Source organism: Erpetoichthys calabaricus, chromosome 1 (genome assembly GCF_900747795.2).
Source record: "Erpetoichthys calabaricus chromosome 1, fErpCal1.3, whole genome shotgun sequence".
In the NCBI taxonomy this organism is placed as follows: Eukaryota; Metazoa; Chordata; class Cladistia; order Polypteriformes; family Polypteridae; genus Erpetoichthys; species Erpetoichthys calabaricus.
The window spans coordinates 80,575,267-80,590,106 of NC_041394.2; the positions used below are offsets into that span (position 1 = coordinate 80,575,267).

The following is a 14,840-nucleotide window of genomic DNA, read 5'->3' on the forward strand; positions in this document are numbered from 1 at the left end:
TTTTGCAGTGGGCTCTCTCCATTTCAATTCTTCTAAACATTCTTCATGGCATGAGTTTAGGAAGGAGCTGGACACATATCTAAGGCTGACACAATCAAACATTTCCCAGAATGATTTAGGCCACACATCCATTATATAAATCCGTGTAGGTCAATGGAGTAAAATGAAGTCACTATCGTGTTTGAAGGAACAGACGGAGATTATTCAGTACGTGCTTTGTGAGAAGGTACATTTTCCTACCTGGAATTGTCCGTTTGAGTAACCTAAATGATAAAAGGTGCAATACAGAAAAAAATGCCTCATAAAACAGACACACAATGTGCACAATAAGACTAGCAACTGTTTCACATTTACACCCTATCATCTGTGTTGTTATGGAGAGTTCAGCCCTATTTATGTTGTCTGGGGTTATGAGAAATGGATTTTAAAAGACTTAAAAATCTCATACAGCTTTTACCGCAGACAGGGGAACTTTCTTTTAAAAGCATTTTTGTTGCAAGTCCCAGGAATTAGGTAAAGTACAGTTGTGCTTGAAAGTTTGTGAACCCTTTAGAATTTTCTATATTTCTGCATAAATTTGACCTAAAACATCATCAGATTTTCACTCAAGTCCTAAAAGTAGATAAAGAGAAACCAGTTAAACAAATGAGACAAAAATATTATACTCGGTCATTTATTTATTGAGGAAAATGATCGAATATTACATATTTGTGAGTGGCAAAAGTATGTGAACCTCTAGGATTAGCAGTTAGTTTGAAGGTGAAATTCGAGTCAGGTGTTTTCAATCAATGGGATGATAATCAGGTGTGAGTGGGCACCCTGTGTTATTTAAAGAACAGGGATCTATCAAAGACTGCTCTTCACAACACATGTTTGTGGAAGTGCATCATGGCACGAACAACGGAGATTTCTGAGGACCTCAGAAAAACAGTTGTTGATGCTCATCAGGCTGGAAAAGGTTATAAAACCATCTCTAAAGAGTTTGGACTCCACCAATCCACAGTCAGACAGATTGTGTACAAATGGAGGAAATTCAAGACCATTGTTACACTCCCCAGGAGTGGTCGACCAACAAAGATCACTCCAAGAGCAAGGCGTGTAATAGTCGGCGAGGTCACAAAGGACCCCAGGGTAACTTCTAAGCAACTGAAGGCCTCTCTCACATTGGCTAATGTTCATGTTCATGAGTCCACCATCAGGAGAACACTGAACAACAATGGTGTGCATGGCAGGGTTGCAAGGAGAAAGCCACTGCTCTCCAAAAAAAATCTGCTGCTCGTCTGCAGTTTGATAAAGATCACGTGGACAAACCAGAAGGCTATTGGAAGAATGTTTTGTGGACGGATGAGACAAAAATAGAACTTTTTGGTTTAAATGAAAAGTGTCATTTTGCTTCACCTCTCATTGAAATTTAAAAGTGTAATTTGTGCATGAAAGAGGGACTTTAAAATGAAAATACTTGATGTGCACAACAGTGAATATGCTGCTGCTTAGCAGGATTTATTAATACATGTTTGAATTTATCTGAATTAGGAGACTTTTTAAAAACTATTTTGACAGATTTAAAAAGCATATCCGAGAATAGTTACAATTTTTCAAATGTAAAATGAAAGCTGGCAGACAAAAAAGTAATTAAAACATAACTCGAGTAATACACAAATTAACCTCTGATGTGCATGGTCGAGGAATCTATACGTAAAAGTACAGACTTCCATACACTTGGCAAAGAAAATATCTGTGCAAATTTAATCAAAGTATAAAAACAGCTTGAACACAATTACCCTTTCTTGCATTTTTTTATATATGCAGTTAGTATATTTAAAACTTCACCAACAATTTTATATTTTCTGGTAAACATATATAATATTGTATGGGCAATAATAACTTAAAAGTAAAAAAAAAAAAAAAATCAAAACTGAAAAAAAAATGTAACTTTGGAAATTTTAGTTCTTAAGCATTTACAGTTTGTGACAGGTATACCTTCAAATCTTACACTGTAACCAGTTTTCCTCATTTTGCAAGGTTAGTTTCTTCCACTTTTTTGTTTGAAAATCTGCTCTATGAGTTGCAGGTTACTTGGGGAGCGTTGCTGTACAGCAGTCTTGAGTGCCTGCTGTGGATTTTTAGGGGGTTTAAATGAGGCGCTCTAGAGTTTCACCTTCTGTTTAAGCCATTCAAGAGTAGCTTTGGCTTTATATTTGGGTCACTGTCTTGTTAAATACGATTTGCTGATGTTTTGTAAACTGTACAAGGTTTTTTCCAGTTGCTGTATCATTCACTCCATCTATTTTACCCTCAATTTTTAATACATTCGAAAGCAGCATTTTTCAGTTTTATATTTTACATTTACAATTATTTTATAAAATTAAATTTTAAGCTGTAACGCGAACAATTCTGCCATCACAACTAGGGGGTAAATACTTCCTATACCCTCTTTTTTTTTTTTTTTTTATTGATTACATAGAATGTAATTTCTTACATCCTATTTTATATATATATATATATATAAAAAATACACTATACATACACACACACACGTGTATTTATTTATTTATTTTTATTTTTTTAGAACCCAGGACTGATGTATCTTCTGAAATCATCTCTACTGATACGGGACACCCCTGGGAATTAAGCCCCTTAAACTCAGACCACGGCGAAGATCACACCTACACCATCTACAAAATGGCTGCCTCCATTGCAGCAGGTGATATGACTTCCCTAAGTGAGGGAGTATTCCATGTGGACATGAATTCTTTTGTGACTGAAGGAGAGGTGCTAGATGAGTTAGGGGCCAATGAGTACTGCGAGATGGAAGAAGGGGATGACTGTCCAAAAGATCCCCTGGCAGATAGTGGCTACATTGAATATCACGAGTACTTTATACTTGAGGCAGAAAGTGACAACGGCCTGGACCTGCATGTAGAAACAGTGGAAGTCTTAGAACTGGATGAAGAAGTTCATGCAGCTGCCGGATCGCTCTTAAATTTAGCTAGAGTTAACTATTAAACAGTTTTTCAACTTTATTTCATGTTTATGGCAATTTTCTTTGTACTCCCTCTCAAGCAATAACGACTTATTGGACATTTATAAATCTCATTAAAGACTAATCTGTCACTCCTCAAATACAATGATGATTAAAAGTGTTCAATCCCACGTTTTCTATAATTTACTACCTTTATATTTACTAGTTTCATGCCCAACGGTGCAAAGCTCTTTTTTTCCTTAAAATATTAGAGCAACCTGTACTGTTACTTCCAAGTGGTTGATTTTACAAAATAAATACTTTTTTAGTCAATTATTTAACATGTTTCATCAGTAACACATCAGTCACAAAATAAGAACTCTTGGCAAGTTTGCCAAGCACTCGGTTTAACCCAAACCAGTCTTTCATTAGAATAAACTATTTTACAGCAGCTTGTACACAGAAACAAGTAACACTGAAATTCCATGTTTCCCAGGCTTTATTCTGTAAATATAAAGAATTATGGAAAACTTTTTAAAGACAGTGTCATCTATCAAAAATACCATAAACTTCAATGCATTTATAGTTTTAGAGTTTTCTATATGCCCCAACAGTAAGATCAAAGAGCTTAGGGTTGTACAGTTGCCCCTGCTTATCAAGCAGGTAATAGAGAGGATGCCCTTTTATCTTTACCGGTATCATTGAAGGAACTTCAGCTCGATGAGCTACACTGGACACATGACGCAGTGGCACAGTGAATTCTGACTTCATTCCAAAAGGATAGTATGTGGAGAAATGGACTTCTTGACCTCCTTTCCGAAGAACAACCCGACTTACTGAGCGTCGAGCAAATGCCACACCAGCAGCAAGAATTAGAGAACCTGCAAAGATTAGAAACTGCATGTTTAAGTACTTTTAATACAAATGATCCTGTGATATATTTATTTGTTCATTTGGACAACTGTATGCATTTTTTTCCTAAAAACAATTTACAATTTCCTAAAAAAACAAGTATAACTGAAATGCAGTACAAACAAATCTACAATACTGGCAGAAGAGTAAACATTTTGTGCTATTTAAAACAATAAGGTAAGTCTACATTTTCGTAGCCTGATAATATTGTTCAGGATCAGGATTTTTTTAAAAAACATTAAAAAAAACTGTCTGAATTAATGTAGGCCATCCCAATTTGGGGTGTTAATAAGAAATGTAATGGCAATAGAGATAGAAGTACAGTACAAACAAGAATAACTGCGTCAGATATTTTAAATTTTAAAATGCATGCTTCACTTTAAATGTTTAAAGTCATTCTCAACTGTAATATAAATTTGTCATTTTTCACCCTCTGATACAGGTTCTAGGACTAGTAAAGGATCAAAAATAACATCGTATTCGTAATCATAGGCCTTGACAGTCTAAAACAGTACCCCGCGTTTATGTTTGAATTTTTAACTTGGAGTGACTCCACCAATAAAGAATCAAATGTCAAAAATGTTACATTTGTGATCAGCAACCTGTACACAACTAACAATTACAATTTGCAGGTAGCTCACTTCATCTTTCATTTTTCTGACTTAATTTTGAACACATGGCCTCATGGTCACTTACACCTCTGCACTTTAACATGCACCACCTCCTAGTGATCTTCTGTTTGCATTTCCTGCTCACAGTGTGTAAGGGAAAACACACAATTAGAAGCACTCATGAGGCATTGTAAAATCTAAATAAATAAAATTGTAAGCTGTTTCTGTTTGGATTTCTGTCGTCTTGCTAATCACACAAAAACAGCTTAAATGATTTTCACAAAATTTTGCATGTGCTTTGCCATTGGTCCAGCTTAAAATATGGGCTATATGTTGTATCAGGAAGAGGGGTTATAATGGAAATGGGCAACTCAAAAAAATAGTGCAGACGCAGGGACTACAAATTCCATCAGGCAACAAGAGTGCATCAGGAAGAGATAGATATCATCAGTATGCCCCAAGCAGAATCACTCCAGGTATGTACAGTGTTTTCTTCTCAATTAATCTGTCATTGCCCTTGCAATGGATGAATGGACGGATGCCTTGCAGGGTTACAGCTTATGTCTAAGAGAAAATCTGTTGTTTCATTGTGGGTTGTGTTTAGCCATGTTTTCCCGCTCGATTATTCATACTCAGGCAACAATGGGTACGTCGGTTAGTGTTCTAATAAACTGATTTCACACACACATTACAAGAAAATTATGAAACTTGACAGGATCATGGGCAACAGCAGCCTATCACACCAGTACTGGGCACAAACCAGAACATATTTTGTAACCTTTCTGATACTGATAAAAGTGTAAAGAGAGAAAACTGCTTATATTTTACAGTTTCATCACATCTTAAAAGTAAACTGCAGTGTGCAGTATTTCTAAATATCTACAAATTACAATACATTAAATGTTATGCAATTCCAGTAATTTGGGGAAAAGCGTTCAGTTCTTTTTGCCTGCTGTCATCATAAGTCCCTCACTACCACAACATATATGAAATATTTAAAATGAATACATGGAAGAAACTGAATAGCAAGTACTATTTTGTGAAATGGTAGTAAGATACGCATTATTAAATCATTTAAAAGAGCTTTAATACCTTTTAGGCCTTGAAGTGCTTCTGCTTTACATTTACTCTTACAGTGGTGTGTAGATTCCTTTCTATCATTTTATTGTAGCAAGACATTGAACAAATAACTTAGTTTACTTCTCGTATAATAAAGTGGTATGAAAAAAATAACATTTTACTTCACATTTTAGGATACCTGAACGGGTTGCACTATAGTGGAAACAGTGAAAAAGCTTCTGTTCATAGGTTTTCAGAAAACACTTTATCAAAGTCTATATTCTTCATTCCCATCTCTCTTTTTTGGGCCAAAATCAAAGATATTAAACAAATGCACCTGGCTTTAGGAAATCTGGATACAAAAATCCAAATTTTCTTTCACTATAGCATTTATAACAGTTCAGTACATTGCTATCAAATCAATACATACAGTACACTCCCCTGCCAGGAAGTGTGACATTTACATTTGGTATTTAAAGCGGCTGCAGGAGTAGGACTCCAGCTGTGACCAAATACTGCTGAGCAAGCATGGCCTTCATTTGTCACACAAGGCACAGGCATCTACTATTCCAGCAATTTTCAAATGTGGTCCTGCAGTCCAGTTTGACTGAGTTGCTTATTCTTACCTTTTTCAAAAACACCAAATCCCATTGTTAATTAGGTAAGTTGTCTACATTGGGAATTCTAATCTCAGAAATTTACAATACTGTGGGGTTTACCATTTTTATCCCCAAGCACAGCTTAGGCTGAATCTAAATATCACTTGATAACAGAATTCATTCTACGGTAGTTTCTTCATTTGGGCTCAAACTCTGGCACGAAGTGAACCTCTTGTATAATTAGACAGCTTCTCTCTGCTCTCGGTCTGTAATTACTAATAACGTGGATTTAAGATCTTCTTAAAATTTCAGAAAGACAATTCCTACACATTTAAGTGCACAAAGGGCTGTTTATTTTTCACCTTTATGTATGATTTTACCTCATTTCTACTATACACCAATTAACAATGCTGGCGTAAATCACTAAATGTGTCATGAAATATGCTTTTTATTGCTCATTGATTTGTGTATTTAATTATTTCTTTATATATTTTAGTGACACCATACACACAAAATAAAATACACCTTAAGAGGGTGGGTTCTAGTAAGTACTGTGCTTTGATTGGTGAATCATCAGTAGAATGTGCATAAATAATTTGGCCATCAAGTGCTACAATTCTAAGCAGATACTGTACTTCAGATGCAGACTCCAGACAGGATGATCAATTCAGGGCAACTTTTTCTTGCACTTGGATGCACACAATCACAACTCTGAGCATGTGCTTTGGTTGCTTTGGGAATCCATGGACTCTTAGGATGTGTCCTCTCTACCAAATTAACCAATCTAAAAAAAAATCACAGTACTAGCTATAACTCATCCTCACAATTCTTATGGGAGAAAAATAACAGTTTTCACTTTCAACGTGTACTTCGTGCGACATTTGGAATCACTAAAATAAATGAAGAAATGATTAAATACATAAAGAAATGAGCAATAAATCATTTCATGAAAAATGTATGCTCACATATAACTGTTTTAACACTTTTTACATTTCACAATATATTTAATTGCTCGCATATTACTTATTTACTCATTTAAATTTTGTCCAAAACATTCCTCCAAAGGTTCCCTCCTTGTTCTTAATGCTAATGGCTATCTGTAATCCTCGGGTGAATTGGAAAATGGATGATGTTTATAGCCTATGAAGCAGTAAGTGACGGCAGCCTAAAAACCTGACACTAAGCCTCCTCCATTATACTGTGTGATCCTATTTAATTTTAGTGTATAGAAATTCTGATTGCTGAAAAACAAAGTATACAGAAAAAACTAATGGACAGCATGTTCTGCATGCACTTTGATTTGGCTAGGTGCAGTGAATATGTCTGAAGCAAGTACAGGTAGTCCCCAGGTTATGGACATTCGACCTACGACATACGAACAGGGCCGCAGCTACGACGCATGCGCCTCAGTAACTGCCGCTCTGTCATCTTTGGCCTGCGGACGCTGCAAGTGGTGGATGGACGGAGGCTGGAGGGGGGCAATTTCGCTGCTCGTGCAGTGTAGTGTCCCTCCGGTGGCTCCTGGTTTCACTGCCCGCCCACCACACACGGCTGCCCCGTTCATTCTAGGTGTGCGGCTGGTAATGCTGCAAGCGGTGATCCGGTTGTGGCTGAAGAGGGCGGCAGGGGGTAGCATTGTAGTGTGCCTCGGATGGCTGCATGTTGAATGGGGGCGGTGGTGTTGTGGACACTGCTGGCAGCATACTGTAGTGGAGGTGACTGTGATGTGGGCGGGTGGTGAATCGCCCCTCGCTGCCCCCATTCATTCTCAATAGCAAGCCTGCTTGTACTATTACACACATAGCAGGAAGTTGTGTCTTGTCAGTACATCAGACATGTTGATGACTGGTGCCTTCCTGCTGTGATAGCGTGTACAGTGCTGTGCAGAAGAGCTCATCCTAACCTTTTGTCTTCACCCTTCAAGAATGTCTCTGAAACACAAATCTGATGAAAGTGCTGGTGATACAGTAAAGAAGAGAAAAATCATCACCATGAAAATAAAGTAGAAATAATAAAAAGGTCAGAAAGAGGTGAAACTTCATCATTCATTGGCAGAGCACTTGGTTACAGTCGGTCAACAATAACATTTGTTAAAGTAATGTACCTGTTCCGACTTGCATACAAATTCAACTTAAGTACAAACCTACAGTCCCTATCTCGTAAGTAACCCGGGGACTGCCTGTATAGGAATGGTTTTACTTTCACTATGAAAGGCACTACATAACCACTACCACTAGAGCAACCTCTAAAAGTTTCAGTAAGATAAATTGGGGTAAACGTTTATGTGCTGAGTCATTTGAGATGTGGGACAGGATTAAAAGTGTTTTACGTATAATGCAGGACAAGTTCATCCCAAAATTTAGAAGCAGTAAGAAACTAAACAAAACTTAGAAGAGGATACATAAGGAGCTAAAACGGAAGTTACAAAGGAAAAATGGCTGTATACGGCTTTTTAAGACAAGTAACTTTAGTGCTAACCATAGGGCATATGAAAGCAACAATTAAAAAGGCAATTAAGAAGGCTAAAAGAGAGCTGGACAGAAATATTTCAGAAAAGGTTAAAAAGGACCCAAAGAGATTATTTCAACATTTTAGTAAAAGAAGAGTCAAGGAGTAGGTGAAGAGTATTGGTAGCAGCAAAAGTGAGCTAGAATATTCAAGCAGTGAAATAGCAAATGCTTTGAACTTGTACTTTATTGATGTTAACACATGTGAAGAAGTCAAAAACCTCACAACAGTAAAACGGACTACTAAGAAGGTACTTGGTGACTTTGAAATGGTAGGAGAAGTACTTAGTTTGAAATAGGTTGAAATCAAACAAATCACCAGAACAGGTAATAAGTATCCTTGAGTGCTTAGAGAGGTTTTTGATTGCATATATAAACCCTTGGCACATTTTTAAAATCTCTTCATACTAGGAAAATTCCTAAAGACTGGAGGCTGAAAAATGTTATCCAGTTGTACAAAAAGAGTAATCCGGCTGATCCATGAAACTGTTGAGCAGTAACCTTAACAGATATCACAGGTAAATAATGGAGCAATTATTAAGGAAAAGATTGAGAAGCTCATGGCAAGAACAGGATTATTAGCAAAGAGTCAATGAAGGTACAGACAAGCAAGGTCGTGTGTCTAATGCTAGAAATCTATGAGGAAGCAACAACAGAATACAATCAGTTACATGCATATTATGTTATTTATCTTGATTTTGTGAGAGCTTTTGATAAGTTTCCACATCAAAGGTTGGTAATCAAAATAAATGAAGTGGCAATTCAAGGCACAGACTGTAAGTGGGTGCAAAACCCGCTCAAACACAAAAAGCAAAGGGTTATGAGGAGGACGTTTTTTTTCAGAATTAAGTGACATTTAAAGTGGTATTCCTCAGGGATTGGTGCTGGGGCCTTTGCTCTTTTTCATATACATTAACGAACTAGACAAGAGTATAACCAATAAGCTGCTGAAGTTTGCAAATGATACCAAACTAGGTGGAAGGGCAGATGATGTAGAAATCAGCCGAACTGTCACAGAAGGACTTGGACAGAATGCAGGTTTGGGCAAATTTGTGGAAGACTAAATTGAAAGTAAGTTAATGTAAAGTATTACATGTAGGAAGAAAAAATGTCAGATTTAAATACAAAATTGAAGGTCTGGAACTTAAACTACACCCTATGACAAGGACCTAAGAGTCATAGTGGACTCATCTAGACAGTGTACTAAAGCGATCAAGAAAGCCAGCTGGGCTTAGGTTACATAATACAAGATGTGGAGTATAAGTTAATGGAGGTTCAGTTTAAGTTATATAACACACTAGTGAGGCCTCACCTAGAGTACAGTGTTCAGCTGTGGTCTCCATATTACAAAAAATAAACAGCAGCAATAAAAAAACTTCAGAGGCAACTAGGCTGATTCCAGGAGAAAGAGGTACGACCTATGAGGAGATTCTAAAAGAGTTAAATATTTTCAGTTTAAGCAAACAGATTAAGAGGTAACACGACAAATTGTTTAAAATTAAGAGAATTATTACAGTGGACCCCAGTTTTTATCTTCTCTTATACGAAGTATAGGGAAAGTATTGTAATCGTCCAAAAAATCCATTTCAAGATTTGGATGAATCTCGACATTATAGACCTCCCCGAGTCCAAAAATACCATTTTTGGAATTATGTCTTGTGTGTATGTAAACACGATAACTTGAGAATGCTTTCACTTAGGTCAACCAAATTTTGCATACAAGTATTAGGTACAAAACGTAGATTTCTATCAACTTTTGGGCTATTTCCGGTAATTGGAAGTGGTACTTTACCTTTTACTCGTGCAGCTGCATAGTCCGATTTATTCAACTTTACTTTAAAAATAATTGTTCAATATATTATTAATTTTATTTGATTTGTTGTTGATGGTTCTTTAATGTAAATAATATATAAAAATATAATCATTGTCTTGCGGTTTCTTCCTCAAATATCCGTCCCCATATCTGAGTATACAAGACCACTCCCTATTTTTTACTTTACAACACATTCTTCAATCAGAACACAGACAGGGACATAGCTGGAAACTTGTTAGGGGAAGATTTTGTACAAATATTAGAAAGTTTTTCTTCATGCGAAAAACCATAGACACACAGAACAAAACTCCAAAGTCATGGTGGAGAGCAGGGCTTCAGGGACCTTCAAGTCTCAATTTGATATTTTAGACAATCTAGATGAACATAATGGATGAGGTTGTTGGGCTAAAAATTCCTAGATTTCTAATGTTTTAATAGGGCAAGCCTTTCACATCATATTCTCACCACATTCTATAGGGGCACCACTGAAAGTGTTCTGACCAGCTGCACCACAGTCTGATGGGAACTGTAATGAATCTGATCATGAGTCCATACAATGGATAGTGTGCACTTCAGAGAGAATCATCAGGACTTCTCTCCCTTCCATCATGGACATTTTCACAAAGTGATGCATCCATAAGGCTTCCAGCATTGTGGTGGAGCCTGCAGACCAACACTGCCAGATTGAACAACAGCTTCTTCCCACAGGCAGTCAGGCTCCTGAATACAATAAGCACTTCCACTCGCAAGAACTTTTTTCAGGAACAGGGACTTCGTAGAAGCTCAGGAACCTTTCTTGTATTCCCACTGCAGGAACTCAGCCCACTTGTAGTTCCTGGTATTTTATTTAGCTCCTACTCCAGTGTATGTACTTTTCATTCAATCGGGAACTATCATGGGAGGGGCACAGGCGATGATTTGTGCTAATTTGGTTCACCTACAAGTACTGGTGCCATCTTACAAATCTGTTAGTACTTTGGACTTTAAAAAGTTATCAGTGGTGATGAACACTACATATTGCACTGCACAGCCGATCCATGGTGCATCTCGCCATGCAACACACTGAAGCAATAATTTCCCCCCACTGCACAGTCACGATATCTTCAAAGCAATAAGATGGGGGTCACTCTTCTTTATACATCACATATTTTGCATAAAGGTTGCAGTTACTGTTATATGGTGGGAACGCATCACACAAACGTTGCCAGAGACTACAAATAGCCCCCAGGCCTACATCATACAGGAACTCTTTGGTTCCTGAAAACAAAGTTCTAGCAGTGGGAGAATGCCTATTGATACCCCCTGTCCCTGTGTGTGCCCCCTTATCATAGGCTCTTATCTAATTACTCTTCTGCTCTGCATTCCTTGTCCACTGCACATCCCAAGCTCATCACACACTGCTGTCTCTATACATTATATACATTTAAACAGATGTTGTTCCTTGTTCTGCATTCCTTTATGTAAAATTAACGATGCCTCTGTATTGCAGTGTTGGAACCACATGATTTATACCATTATGAGAAAACCCCCATATATGTTATACTGCTCAATTCATCTTGATGTGTAGTTATGCAAGACATGGAGCTTTTTGGGGATCCTCTCTTTTTTGTGGCCCTCTTAAGCCCGAAAAACTGTCATGTTTAGTCCATTTTTGGACCATATTTTATGCAGGAAATTAATAACCTTATGATAAAGAGTAAACTAATAGGTGTCTGCAGAAAAATTGATCAGAAAGCCACATCAGCAGACCCCAAGAGTTCACCCCTTAATACGTTATGAGGGGTCAAAGTTACTCCTTTTCACAAAAGTTAAAAAAACAAATGGGGATCATTAACAAAGGGTGCTGATCACAAATATATTTTTGATTTTTGATTCTTTACCAGTGCTCCCAGCCATCTAAGAGTCACTCCCAGAAGTTAAAAAAAAAATTACAAATTTCAAACATAAGCATGTGGGTATCATTTTAAGAGTACTACAAGGTCAGTAATTACAAATGTGATGTTGTTTTTGATCCTTTACTAGGGATCTATCACTCTATCACAATCGAGAACATTTAGACTTTTAAACATTTAAACTGAAGCACGCAATTTAATATTTCAAATATATGATGTAACCCTTCTTGTTTATTATGCACTTCTATTTTATGAAAATTATAATTGCATTTCTTATGAACAACCCTGCAGTGACATTCACGTCTCTGGTGACTCTTCCTATGAGGTTAGTTAACGGATTGGGAGAGCATAATGGGGGAAGGGGGGGGGGGGGGTGTGTGCTCCTGATATCTCTGCCAAAGGTCCAGCTCTTTAGAGTCCTGCCGCTTCCTGTTTTGCTACATGGTTGTTAGACATGGACACTGTCCAGTGACCCGAGATGAAGACAGGACTCCTTCAGTACTGTGTCTCTTCGGAGAATCCTTGGGTAGTACTGGTTTGACTTTGTGTTGAACAAGTGGTTGCTCACAGAGTCCTGAATGAGGCCCATTACCTGCATTGTGAGGAAGCATCAGTTATGGCACCAAGGGTGATCCGCCTCATTGGATCTTCACTGATGAGGACCCAGGTGGCTGGACCAGACCAAAGGACACCCACGTGACACCTGGCTGCAGCAGATAGATGGTTACTTCTTGGGGGGTGGGGGGGCACTTGAATCTGCATTTGCCCGGGGGCATGCCAACTGGGATCCCGCGCTGTTTCATCATGTGGCGCTGTACCAGTGCATACTCCCCAACCTAACCTGACCTGACCCCTGATTTTGGGCAGCTTACACTAATTCAGACTTTGTCATATTTATTGTCTAAATATTGCACTGTGCCCCTGGGAAATGTAATGCCCTACCACTGGATAATACACCATGGTATGTATCTAGATGGTATGACAGAAAAAGCCCACCTGACTTCTCCCCCTAAACCGGATGTGGATTAATGTATCAAAGTTGCGACAAGTACTGTATACATGAACACCATGTAGGGAGTATCCAGCTTTTACATAAAATCCCCAAAAACTAAAACGGCACAGGTAACAATGTATGTTAGTTTTTAAAGTGATATAAATAACCGTTTTGATGGTACAGTTTCTTACTTGCACTGTCTAATTACACGATCCTGGTGTCGTAAAGCCAGAATGCCACCCGTGCCCCTTTCTTACCCACAGTGAAGCAAGAAGCAGTAAAGCCGTATCGCCATTTATTTGAACCCAGGTTCAGCGAGATTCCTCCAAGTTTCGGTAGGTTCTTGCCTTCGTCGCCTACAATAACTGTGTCTTTGAAGCCTGTGTCCTTCAGGGTGGTGAAGGCGAAATGCGCAAGGTAAGTCCAGAAGATAAACTGGCCGAGACAGAAAAAGCCTAGCAATCTGAAAAATGTAGTCCTTTCGTGCTCGAAAAGCAGCACATCCCGGGACACCTCCGTAGGAAGACCAGCCCTCACCGCGGAGCTCGAGTGAAGGTTGCGCCATTGCGTGCCGGCGAGCTGAATTAGAAAAGCCCGAGAGCCGAGTGTCTGCTCCACGCTCGCCGGAGACACCAGGCAGCGCCACGCGGGGCTCAGCGGCGCATTGAAGCTGCAGGCTTTGACTGGCTGTGTCGGCTCGTATTTTAAACGCAAATGGCACTTCTGTGCAAAAACGCGGTTGTCACGTCTCAACAAGTTGGATAAGCATGGTGGACGAAACAAGGTCAACTGTAATTTCCCCGTAGCCATCAGTCGTCGGATATTAAATAGACGAGTCCAAGGTAAAAGCTGAATTCTGCTTATAGAGACGTGAGTACATGACACAAGCATTATACAGTTTTACGTTAATATTGAATAAGGAAAATAAAACAACATGCATGCCACGGGCAGAACGCTGCGAACGTCTTCCGTGTGCACTACGGCAACCCGTAAGGGAAGTAAAGCCCTACTAGTGAAATTGAGCTTGAAAATATGTCAAAAGCTGTCGTTCGGGGTTACAGGTAGCCAGTCTTAGCTTCAAAAGTCTGCACGATAGACTACTAACTAACACATGTAATTGAATTATGTTACCACAGTTATTTCTGAATATGATCCATTGTTACAAAAATCTGGTAACTGAGTTGTGGATGAACATCAGTTAACTTAGTCCCGATTGCACCTAGAAAGAAACCTGTGTGACTGGACTGAAGAAGCTGTTTCTTTACAGTTTACTTGCTACTTTATGTGGTCCCTATGCTAATTCCTCTCTCGTATGTAATAATTTATCTAATAAACAAATCCTTTTTGTACATTTTGGACTCCTTGCCAACATCGTGAATGGCGGGGCTGCTATTTCTGTGGCTATTCCTTGCCATAAACCTCACATGGCTGCCAGTTTGTTGATTTGCCACTACATTTCCCACATATTGTTAAAGAATTTTCATTCAGTTA

At 38.4% G+C, this 14,840-nt stretch overlaps 2 protein-coding genes across 2 annotated transcripts in view; one reads left to right on the forward strand and one right to left on the reverse strand.

The window, feature by feature from the left end:
* The window catches only part of si:ch211-145o7.3 (forkhead box protein N2), a 39,747-nt gene extending 36,452 nt beyond the window's left edge, over nt 1–3,295 (forward strand). Inside the window, exon 5 of the mRNA XM_028802784.2 lies at nt 2,570–3,295. Within this exon, the coding sequence (XP_028658617.1) occupies nt 2,570–3,006 (437 nt within the window). The 3' untranslated portion in view covers nt 3,007–3,295. The remainder of the gene's footprint in view (nt 1–2,569) is intronic.
* Nucleotides 3,296–3,373: 78 nt separating this feature from the next.
* tmem223 (transmembrane protein 223) lies at nt 3,374–14,352 on the reverse strand. The gene is made up of 2 exons (XM_028802794.2): nt 13,607–14,352; nt 3,374–3,843 (listed from the first exon to the last, which is right to left on the reverse strand). The coding sequence occupies exons 1-2, from the start codon at nt 14,238–14,240 to the stop codon at nt 3,551–3,553; spliced, it is 927 nt and encodes a 308-aa protein (XP_028658627.1). The 5' UTR covers nt 14,241–14,352; the 3' UTR covers nt 3,374–3,550.
* Between the last annotated feature and the right edge of the window lie 488 nt (nt 14,353–14,840).

Coding starts and splice junctions, on each gene's coding strand:
- tmem223 (XM_028802794.2), bottom strand. CDS start 14,240: ATGCTTGTGTCATGTACTCACGTCTCTATAAGCAGAATTCAGCTTTTA. Junction 3,844..13,606: donor TGCTTCTTGCTTCACTGTGG/GTAAGAAAGGGG, acceptor TAATCTTTGCAG/GTTCTCTAATTCTTGCTGCT.